The sequence below is a fragment of the Argentina silus genome, assembly GCF_951799395.1.
Source record: "Argentina silus genome assembly, chromosome: 17".
Classification (NCBI taxonomy): domain Eukaryota; kingdom Metazoa; phylum Chordata; class Actinopteri; order Argentiniformes; family Argentinidae; genus Argentina; species Argentina silus.
In genome coordinates this window covers 3,386,252-3,400,599 of record NC_139671.1, presented here as the reverse complement: position 1 = coordinate 3,400,599, position 14,348 = coordinate 3,386,252, and the positions used below count along the sequence as shown (strand labels likewise).

Below are 14,348 nucleotides of genomic sequence, written 5' to 3'. Positions count from 1 at the left end.
CAGGGCCAACTGCTTTTCCAGTCACTCCCAGGCTTCAACAGTGCTTACACCTGGACGATTCTGTGCTTAAAACTCTGCCTTTTACCTGATCTGCCCCCTTGGTCTTTGTGAGGTCAAACACAATCCAAGTTAGCTCGCTGTAACTACACAATCAGATTTATTTGAATAGCGCTTTTCACAAATAAAATTGCCATAAACTGCTTAAGTTACCAGAACCTGTTCATAAACATTAGCTGTATGACGTAGGCCTAAATGTCATCTGTTTAAGACAGTATTATGACCTCAACCCCTCCTTCAGTGTCAGGGAAAGGAGGCATCATAACTCGATTTAAACTGAACATGAAAATACTGGGTATATGTCCGAAGTTATAGTTTTTACACTTTTAGGTACATTTTCATGCTAGAATTGATATATATGACTACTGCCGATTGCTAGATAGACCTTTTTCAATCGTAAACGTTTTTTCCGCTTCAGTTCCTCAAAGTGAATCAAGAGGTTAAAAAAGTGAAAGAACTCATTACGGGGTATTGTGTGGGTATTGATCCTGGGGAATGAATCAAATGAGCACTAAAAGCTCTGGTTTTTCAGCCAAGGGCTGCCTTCAAATAAACGAAATTGGCTGTAAGAAGCCAGACTGATAATGAATCAAATAAGCACTATACCGTCTGGTAACTTTTCAGTCATACCTCTGAATAATTGTCACCAATTCACACAAGGGCATCATTCGGACAACATGTTTAGTGTTCCGACCAACTGCAGCGTTCCGTGGCAGTTCACACCAAAATATGTGCGTTTTACTGTCCTGCCTACCTGTGTCGTAACAGGTTCGTAATCTAGTAGATACTCCCCAGATTTCATAAATTCCTTAAAGACAAACCCCCCCCAATTATTGGATTTAAACTAAAAATGTGTAAAGGGGGCGCAACTTTTCGTTTGCATGAATGGTCTTTAATCCTCTCCTCTGGTCATCGGTCCAGTCGGCCGATATGTCCCCTTGTAGACTGACCACTGGCCCGCTTTAGCAATCAAACGACGGAAACGATGTGTTAGCAATAATAGTGGCTACGTACTTGGGGGGGTAGACATCTCTGCAACTATGTTTGCCCTAACTTGCAATGTAAGCAATGGTGCAAACAATGCCATTTTCGTCTGACTAATACTAGGCAGTAGTGTGCAACTTGGAAACATATCGCTACGCCCACTTTAAAGTTATAAACCAAATATATTTTACAGGCTCAGCTAGACAATATTGTAAGCTAGCTAACAAGTATCTAGATTGCTACCTAGCTTGCAAAGTTAGCTAGCAGGCAGAGAGGTAATGGTGATTGACCATTGTTGCTAACTAGCTACTAGTTAGCTTGCTTAAGTTGTAGGTAACTCAATGGCTAGCAGTTAAGTAGTAAGTTAGCAACAATCACTGAACAACACCAAATTACAACGGTCTAGCTAACACTTCACAACAATCATTGAACAACACCAAATTACGGCTGTCTAGCTAGTGTTAGCTAACGGTGGGCTAGTCAGAATTCAACGTTAACCAGTTGTTGCAACCGCTAGCTCGCTATCTGATCACTCCTCCGGTGCTAGTGACGTTAGCTACAGAACCACGAACTGGAGTCGTGGCTAGCTATCAATGCAGTCTATTTTAATAGCTAGCTAAATAGTAAAGTAGTTTATAGGGTTGAAACGCACGTAGCTAGCCAACTAGCTAGCTGGTGAAAGCTAGCTAGCTACAACTAACACAGTCCACCAACCTACCTGGGTCAAGTTTGATACCTTGTGGCTAGCTAGTCCTCTTCCTGACTTCGTAGACAAGACTGCTCTGCTTAGTTAGTTGTCCACTCCGTGTTCGGGCGATTCCAGACACAGTTTAAAACGACACAAAAACAAATGTAGTCATATTCTTCTGGATTGTTGGCTTCAGATATTCCCCTTTTCCACCTATCTAGCTTGCTGTACTACTGTTCTTCAATCTAGATGGCTAGCTACAACTGGCTAGACTAGAGTGTCACTGTTTTCGAGGACAAGTGTCTTGCTGCCTGGGCGCAGTGGTAGTAGACGTGCTACCTAGTTGTGAAGTGGATGAAGAAATCGAGATTGTTGCACAGGATACTCAGCCAGGGCAGGTTGTTGGTGGCGTGCTCCCACTAGCTGCAATACAACCCATTGCAGTGTTAAATAGAGTCAATGACTTGCCTATATATATTTATCATCTGTCACTTGTCGTGGCAGGGCCTTATCGTCTAGGCTTGTAGTTTACCCTCAAAAAGGGCTTTAATTCTCGACTTCGAGGTTGCACATTCACCCCTGGTTAGAACAAAGTGCAACCATGAGTTTCCATAATTATAGTGTCTGCTCGGGTGAATGTGGCCAGGGCACAGTATTTCAAAACTTTGAATCTGGATCGGAATGATCTGGATTCTTCTTTCTATCCAGCATCAGATCGAGCTGTCTGATTTCCCCAATACTACTCAAAATCTGCCAGATCCTAGATAGCAAAAAGGAATCCATGTCATTCTCATCTAGAATAAACGTTTTGAAGTACTGGTCTAGACACACAGACATGCAGCATTTTAATATCTCAATACGTTCTGACAATTTAAACCTCCTCTAGGTAACAAAATAAATAACAATTCTTGATATACTTATCCAACAATAATTGATTGCTGTTTTCCTAATATACCACACTGTTCTTAACAGCAAATATGCTATCATTCAGTGCTTTATGTCATGTCCAATAACATGATTGGGTGGATGACAATATTTCATTGCAATGGTGGTGTGTAATTGTTCTTTGTTTGACCTACCTACTAAAAGAACCAAATTAGGCCGTGGTATAATGCTCAGATAGCTCTCTGGTGAAATGCCCAGGCATCTGCCCTATATACACACACTTTTTTATGTCTTAGAAATATGAGACACACGACACGGTGGCAGCTATGTGTGATTTCTTTAGTAACTTTTTATAAATGCCATGATTTTCATTGATATGACTCCTAAATACCTTTATGAGAGTAGAGCAAGTTATATACTTCATTATAACCAAAACAATATAAGGACTTCCCAGATAACAAATGTATCCGGGCTGGATCTGTCAAATTTGCCTGCCCACACATTCCCCAGATTTGTCAGATTGAATTACGGTCCAGATCTGATGTGTGATAGTCACATTCTGTTGAAAAAGCATTGCCCTAGGGCCCATTCATTATGAAAATATATTTAAAACATCTTGCAAACTCCGGTCACACTAATATGCCTATCTGAATAGTACATCTGCTTTAGATTTTTGTTTATTGTACCATAATCCATATTTGAATTTTGATGATATGATCAAAACATACAAATTCAAAAGTGGATTATAGTGGAGTGGATACGCAGTTTCGAAAAGCAGTTTGGCTAATGAAGACATCTCCCTGTTACCAGCCCAAAGTCAAATTTCAAAAGGACTAAATAAAAACATAACGACAGCATGTCTGTACTCTCAAATAAAGTTTATACGTTTCCAGATTAATTTAGCCAAGAATATACATACACAGCCATAATCTTGTTGTAGACTCTGATTATTTTCATGAGGGACGAGATACTTAACATCAGGGACTCAACACCATCTGATTCATGTCCCAACTTTCTCGCCTCATCTGTGGATTTACTGGACATTCTGGTCAAAGGTGATTTGGCCCTTGGCCAAGCAGTGAGGCGGAGACGGAGAGGTAAGCGCACTGGGGCTCTAGTGCGCTTCAGGGAGAGAGGATTACGCTCGCCCCTACCGGGAATACTCCCCTCAAATGTCCGCTCACTATGCAACAAAATGGACGAATTGCTTCTTATCAGGACAAATAAAGACTTTTCTCTCTCTTCTGTTTTGTGTTTCACTGAATCTTGGCTGATTGAATCTACACTGGACTCCGCTGTACAGCTGCCCGGCTTCCAGCTGTTACGTGCGTATCGCAACCCGCTTTCACACAAAACGAAAGGTGGAGGGATCTGTTTCTATATAAATAAACGCTGGTGCAACGACGTGAAAGTGATTTTGTAAACTTGTTCTCATGACCTGGAATCATTTTTCATCACCTGCAGACCGTTTTACTCTCCACGTGAATTCACTTCTTTTATATTGGCTGGCGTTTACATCCCTCCACAAGCTGATGTGAAAGTGATGTGAACGGCTCAAACCTAGCCTTAGTGGGAGTAAATTTACTGAGTAAAGTCTTTGTTATTATTTGACCATTTTCAACGCTCTTTCTAATGCAACACATTTTATGCATAGTCCCCCTATTTCGGGGTACCCAAAAGTGATGGGACAATTGGCTTGATAGGTGTTTCTGGTTCGTCAGGTGTGTTCTGCCACATCATTTGTGCAGTCATAAGAGAGTTCTCAATGTCTAGTATTGATGCTAAGCTTTGCGTTTGCCTTCGGAGTCTGCTATTGGTGTCTGTCAGGATGAGGACCAAAAAGAAGACAATGAAAGTCAGGGAAGCCATGATGAAATATCAAGAAGAAATCAATCCGAAACATAGCAAAAATCTAACTTCACCAGCAGAACTACAGAGGCTACACTGCAAGGTGCAAACCACTAGTTAGCCACAAAAACAAGAAGTTTTGGATTCCTCATGTCTTAATCATTATCTGGTAGGACTTGGGGATTGAATTCTATTGAATATTATATGAATCCCACAAAATTAAAATGGACAATTTGGGTACAATCAATTAGCTTATTTCTCAGGGATGAAACATTATTGGTTTGAAAGCTTTGAGACTTGCGAAAGTCCCCAGTCCTCACTAATGAGCAAGAAATTCCGCAATACTGTCATTCATCCAAAGGAGGGCGACAAATCATACATTTTGTAATCTGTATAGAATTTCTGGTACAGTAGCCTACTTACAATTAAATCACAGTTTGAGTGCCGCACACGATACCAATAAGCAGAACTGAATTAAAACTGTTAGGACATGGTTAAGGTTAGACTCTGTGATTATGACGTCACAGAGAATGCCAGAGACTAGAGAATAGAGCGTGTTGAGACAGATCGAAAATCCGCAGTTAAAATTACAATCCAAATTTGTGAAAGACATTTCAGAGAAGGGAGGAAAAGATTACATTGTAGAGTTGAAGTCCATTTCGGGGGGGGGGTTAAGTTTTTAGTAGGGAGGATGTTGTTGTTTGGAAATTTGAGCTGACTTTCACTGCGGTGGCCAGAAGGGGCAGATTTCCAACAACCTTATGTCCTGCTCCTTTAAAGCTGCTTGTAGTTTTCAAAACCATGTGATTACTCCCAAATAGGTCACATATCCATGAAGTGTCCCTTTAAAATGTGACCAGTTGCTAATGTACTGTATTGTAGCTGAAAATAAATCTTCTTACCTGCACAGTTTTACATACTAATTACAGTTCTGGGATGATGGGGGAAGCCAAATCAGGAAGAATATTCAATTATATTATTGTGGGAGTACATTTAGCAGCCAACATTTCCATTTTCATGTCAGTTTAACAGCACTGAACGTTGCTTGGCTGTCTCCTGTGATGTTCCACTTTACCAGTGTATAGGCAGCTCAAAGTGGAACAGACAATAATGTTCACTGGTCCCCACATGGGTAGTGTTCCAATGACACAATTATAATTCCAAGAAAAATAAAACCACCAATTAATGCTGACTAATTTTCTCTTCTCAAGAGTAACAAAAAATGGGAAGGCGTTGTTCTCAAAGCATAACTTCTGCTCAGAGCCAATCAAAATATGATCGCTTGCAGTGTGAATGCACTTTTTGCACTGCCAGTGATTCGCTTTAAGGCTGTATAGAAAAATGGATAGATCACCTGTCATAGAAAGTGTTAAGGTCGCTTTGCCACACATGGACTGTGACAGATCAGATTCTCTATGCCAATGTAATAACATATCTCATCCAATATCCTTGCGCTGGCTTGCTTTCAGGGGCAGCTTGTGTGGCAAATGAGATTTAGGCCTCCTCTAATACATTTTCTTTCACAGAGACCTAAAGCATACTTACAATGTCAAAGCAAATCAGTGAAAATCTGTAAAAATGTCACTATTTTCTTACATTAGTTTCTTTGGTATCACTGTTTGCCCTACTGGAAATAGCAATTAATGGGATGTTGTTTTTCTCTTACTGTTATAAGGAATAGACGTCTTAAAATGGTTAACAGCTCTGAGTTCAAAGTATAGGGGTTGCGTGTTACTTCAACATACAACAGAGCCGCTGTACCGGATGAAGTATGGGTCCTCAGCCAAGTCTTGACAGGTGATCCAAAACATAGCTTCCTTTTTCCCCTGCCACTTCCTTTCTCCTCCTTTGATCTGTGACGCTAATCAGATCACTCCCAATCAGCTGGCCATTGTACAGGCAGCACACCTGCTGGCAGGACCAACACCAGAGCGCCAGGTGTTCAGTTGTGCTGGGCCAGGTTCAGTTTAGCACCCTTTATCTTTATGATCCCAAGAGGGTGTCTGTCACATGATGACAGTTTTAAGATACAGTCTAGAGAGACAGTTGCGATTGGGCAATTCAGCCTGGTCACTTGGCTATGCATACACAGTGCATTCGGAAAGTATTCAGACCCCTTCACTTTTTCCACATGTTATTGTGTTTACAGCCCCTCTCTGCTCCACCCTTCCTTTTTTTTTCCACTGTCCATCTTCAAGCTTAAAATACACATTTTAAAATGCTTACTCACAAGCTTCCCCAAATAAAAAAACAACAACAAATTAAAGCCATACATAAATACATGTACAGACAAATACATACATTCAATGAGGAACAAGTTCAATACAGCTGTGTTACTTTGTGGTTAGAGTCTTAAAATTATACTCCACAAGACTGTAGAAGGCAGAACAGTCCGGGGTAACTGAGGTCCTTAATAATGTTTTAAGATGTAATAAGGTATCACTGTTCAAAGTTCATCAACAGGGTACATTTCTGTCCAATGTGGTCACATTTTGGGGACTCGCAAGTGCTCCAAGTGGGAAAGTTAACTGTATCTTCAATACATTGTTTATTAGTCCTGAAAAAAAAAAGAATGGTTTGTGTATGGTTTGTTACATTCACAGGGGCTGAGCTACCGCTTGTGTTCATTAACCTGGAACAAAGTATCATTGAGAGGAACAAAAAGGTTAATGGTGTCAGGGTGATATGAAATACTGGCATAAAGAAAATGAAGTGAAATACTGACTTGGAAATCATACTCAGACTGCCTCACTTTAAATCAAGTCTTCGGTACAACCCCGGGACAACCTTTCCTACAGATACACATCACCGCAATGCCCTAGGTTGATTTGTTCAGGCCTTTCAACAGGCTGTATCTCAAACCTCCCAGACTGTGCCTCTCCGAGTTCATCATCCTTCTGGCGACAGTTGACAATGCTACCCCACACCCCCTCTACTGTGATTGCTTAAACCATGGCCCTGACTCCACCCCGTTAATGGGCTGGTCTGGCCGCCTTGTATTGGGTCTTGGTCTCTGTTTGATAGGAAGGTTCCTCGGCACACTGCCTGCACTGACTCCCTTCTCACCCCATCCCTCATATCCACTCACACACACACACACGCCAGACCGGCCTGACTCCCCGCCAGGATGTTCGTGAGGGGCACGCCGCAGACTGCGGCTCTGGTTCGGGCTAAGATAGTCCTGAAGGAGAGGAGGTCCAGTATCTACAGCAAGCCGCCCAAGACCAAGATCGGACCTGGGGTGAGTGTTTCAGTGCTCCCAGATTACTTTGTGGTCTGAACCACGGTAGTCCTCTCTTTATAAGACTGTTTGTCTGTATACTGCCCTAGTCTGTATGCATTTTTCTCGGGGTTTCTTGGTGCAATCATAGTTTCAACTTCATGTTAAAGGAGCTACAAATGAAATCTGGCTCCCTGTGGCCGTAAAGCGAAATTGCAATTACAATGAGCAATTACAAGCAGTATGTTTGGCCATTGGTACGAGCTTTGATAGTTTTGACATGCCTACTTTCTAACCCTAACCCTAACCCTAACCCTAACCCTAACCCTAATGAGCTACGATTTGACAACAGAGTGGCCTTACCGGCCAGGAGAAATCAATAATATAGTACCAAAGCCAATCAAAATATTGGTGGAGAGCTATTACTTTTAAACAGTATCGTTCCACAATCCCTGCAGATTTTCCAAGGCCATTATATGCTGTAGTACCATATCACGTGTAGCCCCTTTAATGATATAAAGTAAATCAATAAATGAATGTACGAAAAGACAATGGATTTGGTGTAACAGGTTAACTCAAATGTTCAGCATTATCAACAATGTCGTTCTATTACAAAAAACAAGACATCAACAACATAATAACGATACTTTACAATAGATGATAAATCCTGAATTTGTAAGAAATGGTCTTTTGTGGGTCTTTTCTCAGTACAAGATCAGTCAATCTTACCAAGGTGGCCAGTATCTTGTTTGTCCAGTCACAAACATTCCAACATTTTAATTTGAAGATCTGGACAGAGGGAATCTTTGTGTTGTTTTTGTAGTAGTTGTTGTTAGATAAGGGTAATCATACTGTTGACTTGACAGAGTAAATGTTTATTCTTTTGCGTCCTGTCTTGGCTCCCTACGTTCTTTACTCAAATACAGAGCAGGGCACTTATTCATTCAGTGATATCTAATTTACCAGAAGGGTTGTTGGATAATAATCTATGATTATTTATTGACACACACACACTTTTCATACTCATACTATTTCATACTAAAACCATATCTTATATGTTCTACTTTGAACACCTGAGGGAGGAAAGGAAGTAGTCTCAGAGGCTGAGATCTCGGCCGAGACTCTTGACAGACGGGAGTTAATTCTTCGTTATTAAATGATACTTTCCCTGGAAGGCTTTCTCATTCATAATTTATGGGCACCATTAACACTTTGGCCCCAAGAGGGAGAAGGGATCCAATCAAATCAATTGCCCATGACAGGTGCCTCTGATGTATCTTGTGGATCAATGAGGCCTCCCTAGAAACCTCCAGAGAAGGGGTGCAGTATATGAGATGCACAGCTGTGTGTATGTAGGCCACTTCCCAACACCTTTGATGATAGTAATCCAATAACCTAAAGGTTTTTGTTTTGTTTTCCATGTTATTGGTACTTTTTTGAGTGACACAATTAATATGGAGGGGACCTTTGTTGTCCTGAGAGCTGGCTGATGAGATGAGTTGAATAGGTCACTCCTGTAAATACGTTTTATCTCAATGAGAATGTATAAATGAGGGACGAATCAGATATATTTCTACACTTGATATTAGCCAAAAGGCAGAAGGAAGATTGCGTATCATTTTATGGGATTTGTGTTAAAAAGGAAATGATAAGTACTCTCTCACTTCCTTGATACCTTCGGGTAGACTAATGTTAGTGTCTGCTGCTGAGATAGAATTGATGAGAAACATGTATTAATTAAATGGAACGCAAGCTTTAAACTAAACAATGAACCCTTCACAGTAAAGACATGACCCCCCTCACCCACTACCTGTATATACTGTTCATTGCACTTTCTGCTATTTTGCACTTCTGGTTAGACGCTAACTGCATTTCGTTGTCTCTGTACTTGTACTCTGCACAATGACAATAAAGTTGAATCTAATCTAATCTAATCTAATCAATGTGCTTGTGCAAATAGTGCTGAACAGAGCAAAACATACCTAACAACAGAATACTCTGCAGCATGATTTTTATTGTACAGTACCTTGTCTAATAATGTTAGAAAACGGTCATTATTCAACCAGAGTTTTAGTAAACAGTCTGGAAATGCCCCCAGTTTTGGTAACTTTTATTTATGTTGCTCATCAGATGATGATCAGAGCCACCGAGGTTGACAAACTAGATACAATAAATGGAGGATAGTTTGACAAACCAGATACAATAAATGGAGGATAGTTTGACGAACTATATACAATAAATGGAGGATAGTTTGACGAACTATATACAATAAATGGAGGATAGTTTGACGAACCAGATACAATAAATGGAGGATAGTTTGACGAACTATATACAATAAATGGAGGATAGTTTGACGAACCAGATACAATAAATGGAGGATAGTTTGACAAACCAGATACAATAAATGGAGGATAGTTTGACGAACTATATACAATAAATGGAGGATAGTTTGACGAACCAGATACAATAAATGGAGGATAGTTTGACGAACTATATACAATAAATGGAGGATAGTTTGACGAACCAGATACAATAAATGGAGGATAGTTTGACGAACTAGATACAATAAATGGAGGATAGTTTGATGAACTAGATACAATAAATGGAGGATAGTTTGCAGAATGTTTGGCCAACCCTCACGTTTCCCCTCTCCTCTCTTACACAGCTCAGTTTCTTCATCATGTCTGTGTTTGCTGTCGCCATGCTCCTCCCGGCCGGGTGGATCATGCACCACCTCCCAGAGTATCGCCAAAGACCCCGTCCTCCACCGTCGTGAAGACCCCCAGCATCTTCACACGCACTCTCTACCACGCTACAAACCACGGCTGTACACAACGCATTAGCCACCATGCTAATAAGCAACTCAACCTTGCATGGAACAAACTAGTCATCTATCAATTACTGCTACAGCTCACAGGAGAACACCACAAAGGAAATGTTTGACCGACAGCTTCGTCCAACACATCAAATTTCTGTATGAGTGAGCTCTTGTAGCATGGTGTCTAATGCCTCAGAAATATGGCCCCTAATGTCACTGCAACACCCCTATGCAATGACACGTCTGTAAAACTGCCAACTCACTGCCATAATCAATAAATGTATGCTGTATTGGCAGACTGTGTCAGTGTCTGTTCATTCTAGTTGTTAGTCTAAATACTGATACTCTTCTGATTATGAGGCAACCAGCCGCATGTTTACGAGTTGCTTGGACATTGTATTGAAAAAGGTTGTTTTTCCCTATCATCACACTCCTGAGTGCTGGAAAACCCTGTCAGTGCGTGAAGTTAGCAGTGGCTATTTAAACAACTCTGAACCATGGATTACAGTTCCTCTTGGCCCATGGACTACTTTCAAGGTAAGGGTCTAGAATAGTGAACTATCCCTTTTAAAGGAGAGTCGAATCACACCTCCCTTTCGTATTTTCTTTTGAACTTTATTGAGACAGTAGGAAATGGATAGAAAACAGACAAGGGAGGGATCACAGGACAGAATGATCCAAAATGGGCTCTTTGTGTGGGTAGGGTACTTAAGGTGCTTCATGACAGGAGAGTTAACATCACATGCTTCAGTTTATGATAGACCTGTTTAAGACACACATGTACTGTATCATACCACCCAAGCCCCCTGCCTCTCTTACTCAGCTCCCTTTGGGTGGTCTCTGCAGTGCCTTATGGGGGAAATTAAGTTGACCCAGATGCTCTTGTTAATGTGCGTAACAAACAATGAACTGAACACTGCCTGACCCTGGATCATGTTTACAATGGTTATCAGTCCGATCAGCAGGGCGAGGGAAAGGAAACTCCACCAGAGCTGTTTAAAGTGTGGCAGACTATATGAGGGCAAAGGAAGATACGTTTGGGTCACAGCAGCTGCTCCAAAATCTGTTGTTATACACCCTTTTAATATGTCTAGCTGGTTAACATCGGGTGTTTCCGAGGGTGGTCATATGTGTTGGCAATACAGAGGACGCGGGAAGAAGCAATGCTGTAGACACACAGAATGACACTGTCATATATAGTTGCAACTGAAGGTGCATCATACAGTACCTTGCTCATTAATATTCCTTGGAAAGGTCTATGGATGTTGAGTACCAGGGCTACATCTCAATATTCTATAGTGGTTTCCTCTCATTGAGCACAAGATCAAAGTGATGGCATCACATTATGAAATCTATAAGTGATCACAATTTGCAATTTGCATTTATGGTTGAAATATAATTAACCACCAATAAATCAACCACTCAAAATTGGCCTTTGTGGAAGTGGCCATGGAATTCTATGGGAGTGATCTTACTGAGGAAAGTATACAAATGGAGGCAAAACCTGGGCAGGAACTTTAAGTGTGCTAGTAAAAAACATCCCCCTGGGCTTTAAGGAGAAAAGAAAATACTAGCAAGCTACTTCACGAAGGTAGATCATTTCAGAAATGACAAATGCATTAAGTTAGCCTGCTTGCTGCAATAAAAGGCTGCTGGGAACACAGAGATGATGTCTGATTCTTCGGCTGCTGTCCTCAGACGTGTCACATTTGTTTATTTTTCATGAGGCTGGATTTGAGGATGATGATATTCACTTCCTGGTAACTGGAGCGTTTTCATAGCAGTACTGTAAATTGTTTGCAATGTGGCTGACCATGATAAGCAGGACAAACACAAGCCCGAAAAGAGATAATGCATCGTTTGTGACACACTCTCTCCTCTTCATTGCATAAACTTTTCCATTATCTCCTCTCTCAGTTTTGCTTCTCTTTTCCTTTTATCCCTACCTCCCTATCACCTGATCTGGTTTATATATATCGCTTATAGAGATATAACCGATAGATACACAAGTATTCAGGATAGTGTTCTTAAAACTATGACAGTCAATATAAATGGATGTTCATGAGTCCTTGTATATCACAACCCCCCACACGGATGGAAAAGCGGCTGTCCCTAAGTTCCAGGGGGTCTTCAAGGAGGTCTCAAGTGGGCAGTCTGGACCATGAGATTCATTGTCGGCAGAACTAGTTAAATATCATCCCCCAAGTTTATTGTCACAACTTAACATGAGTATTAGCAATATTATGATCAAGAGTGTTTGTCGCAAAGTGAGTTTATTTGGCCTTTTCTGCTCCAAACATGGATTTATACTTCAAGGGTTCAGTGATGTTTTGTACAAGAAAATGGGGCCCAAAGTTGTTTGTTATCAAAAAGCAGAAATATTTCATGGCCTTATTATATGAGATCTACCAAACAGACAAAACAGGCAGCTCAAAACAGGCAGCTCAAAACAGGCAGCTCTAAACTGTGCTTTGATGTGTCCACTGTCACAAATGAAACTTTTTAGTCCTGGCAGGATGATACTTCATAGATTGATATGTAAATAGACTGGACATTTTTCGCTTCCTGGTATTCCCATGACTACAGAATGTTCTTTTCCGTCAAGATTACAGCGTATCTCTGGAGGGAATTCTCATTCAGTTATTTTTGGAAACTACAATGAGTTTCCAGCCAGTGGGAATGTGTTTGTGGCTGTAGTTTTGAAAATCAACAAATTCAATTGTGTTCTTTACCACCAGTGACGTCATAGGGGATAATTAACTGAGGACATTTTGTCTTATCTTTTCTACTACAGCACGTAGAACATAAGTATTATGTATTATGTAAGTATTGAAAAGAGGAAGCATTTTGTCTTCTTTTAGTGGAATATTCCAACAGATTTCTTTCAGATTGGTTTCATCCTTTTCAAATGACAACCCTTTTAAAACATAGTCCCCCCAATTTCAGGGAACCAGTAGTATTGGAAAATTGACAGGTGTTTCTGGATAGTCAGGTGTGTTCCGTCACATTATTTGTGCAGGAATAAGAGAGCTGTCAATGTCTAGTGTTGACTCCAGCCTTTGGAGCCTGCCATTGATGTCTGTCAACATGAAGACCCAAGAGTTGTCATTGCAAGTCAAGGAAGTCATTATTGGGCTGAGAAATCAGAAATAAACTATCATAAACATATCCAAAACCTTAGGCTTGCTAACAGCAACAGTTTAGAACATCATCCAAAAGAAGAAAAACACAGGTGAGTGTGTGGAATCCTCCTCACTCCTGCTGCTTCCTCCACTGGCCACCAGTGGCCGCCAGAGACTCCACATTGTTTTCCTGTGTTCACCTTATTTAGTTAATTGGCTACACCTGTGTCTAGCTATCTGACCTGTGTTCAGTCCTGAGCCTTCACTGTATCACCTGAGTTTCCAAGTAAAGTACCTATGTTTTGGATAATTGCCTTTGACCTTAAAATGTGAGTTTTGCAGGATTGAAAATTATAATTGCCATAGGCTACGCATTGTGAATGAGAGTGCCATTTTCGATTTCCGAATTTACACAACACCCTTTTGTGAACTAATCAGGCGTTCAGAACAACCAGCAAAGCAAACTAGAAATCATGGCAAAATCCAAACCAAATAAGTGCACATTATGTACCTCCTGATTACTTCTGAGACATGAGCTGTGAATTAACCTTTTAAATTATGTTTTATTGATTGTCTCTGTTTGTTGTTTGATTACATCTGATCATGACGATCATCATAGCCTAAACTCCAGAGGATAATCACGAGGGCAGTGAATAAATTGTAATAAATACATATCCTTCCTCTTGTGTTCAGGTCAAATCTGTGTTTTTCATCTGATTGCCTCAA

At 40.7% G+C, this 14,348-nt stretch overlaps 2 protein-coding genes across 3 annotated transcripts in view; one reads left to right on the top strand and one right to left on the bottom strand.

Moving 5' to 3' along the window:
* Positions 1 to 2,005, bottom strand: part of btbd7 (BTB (POZ) domain containing 7) — a 50,597-nt gene extending 48,592 nt beyond the window's left edge. The window contains exon 1 of one of the 2 annotated variants that reach the window (XM_083689201.1): positions 1,760 to 2,005. The gene's annotated coding sequence lies outside the window, so the exon portion shown is untranslated. The remainder of the gene's footprint in view (positions 1 to 1,759) is intronic. The other variant, XM_083689202.1, reaches the window with a different exon arrangement.
* A 5,475-nt stretch (positions 2,006 to 7,480) lies between these two features.
* Positions 7,481 to 10,796, top strand: LOC310818314 (cytochrome c oxidase subunit 8A, mitochondrial). Its single transcript, XM_083689206.1, has 2 exons — positions 7,481 to 7,703; positions 10,348 to 10,796. Exons 1-2 carry the CDS (start codon positions 7,590 to 7,592, stop codon positions 10,456 to 10,458), a joined length of 225 nt encoding a protein of 74 aa, XP_083545332.1. The 5' UTR covers positions 7,481 to 7,589; the 3' UTR covers positions 10,459 to 10,796.
* The last annotated feature ends 3,552 nt before the right edge of the window (positions 10,797 to 14,348 follow it).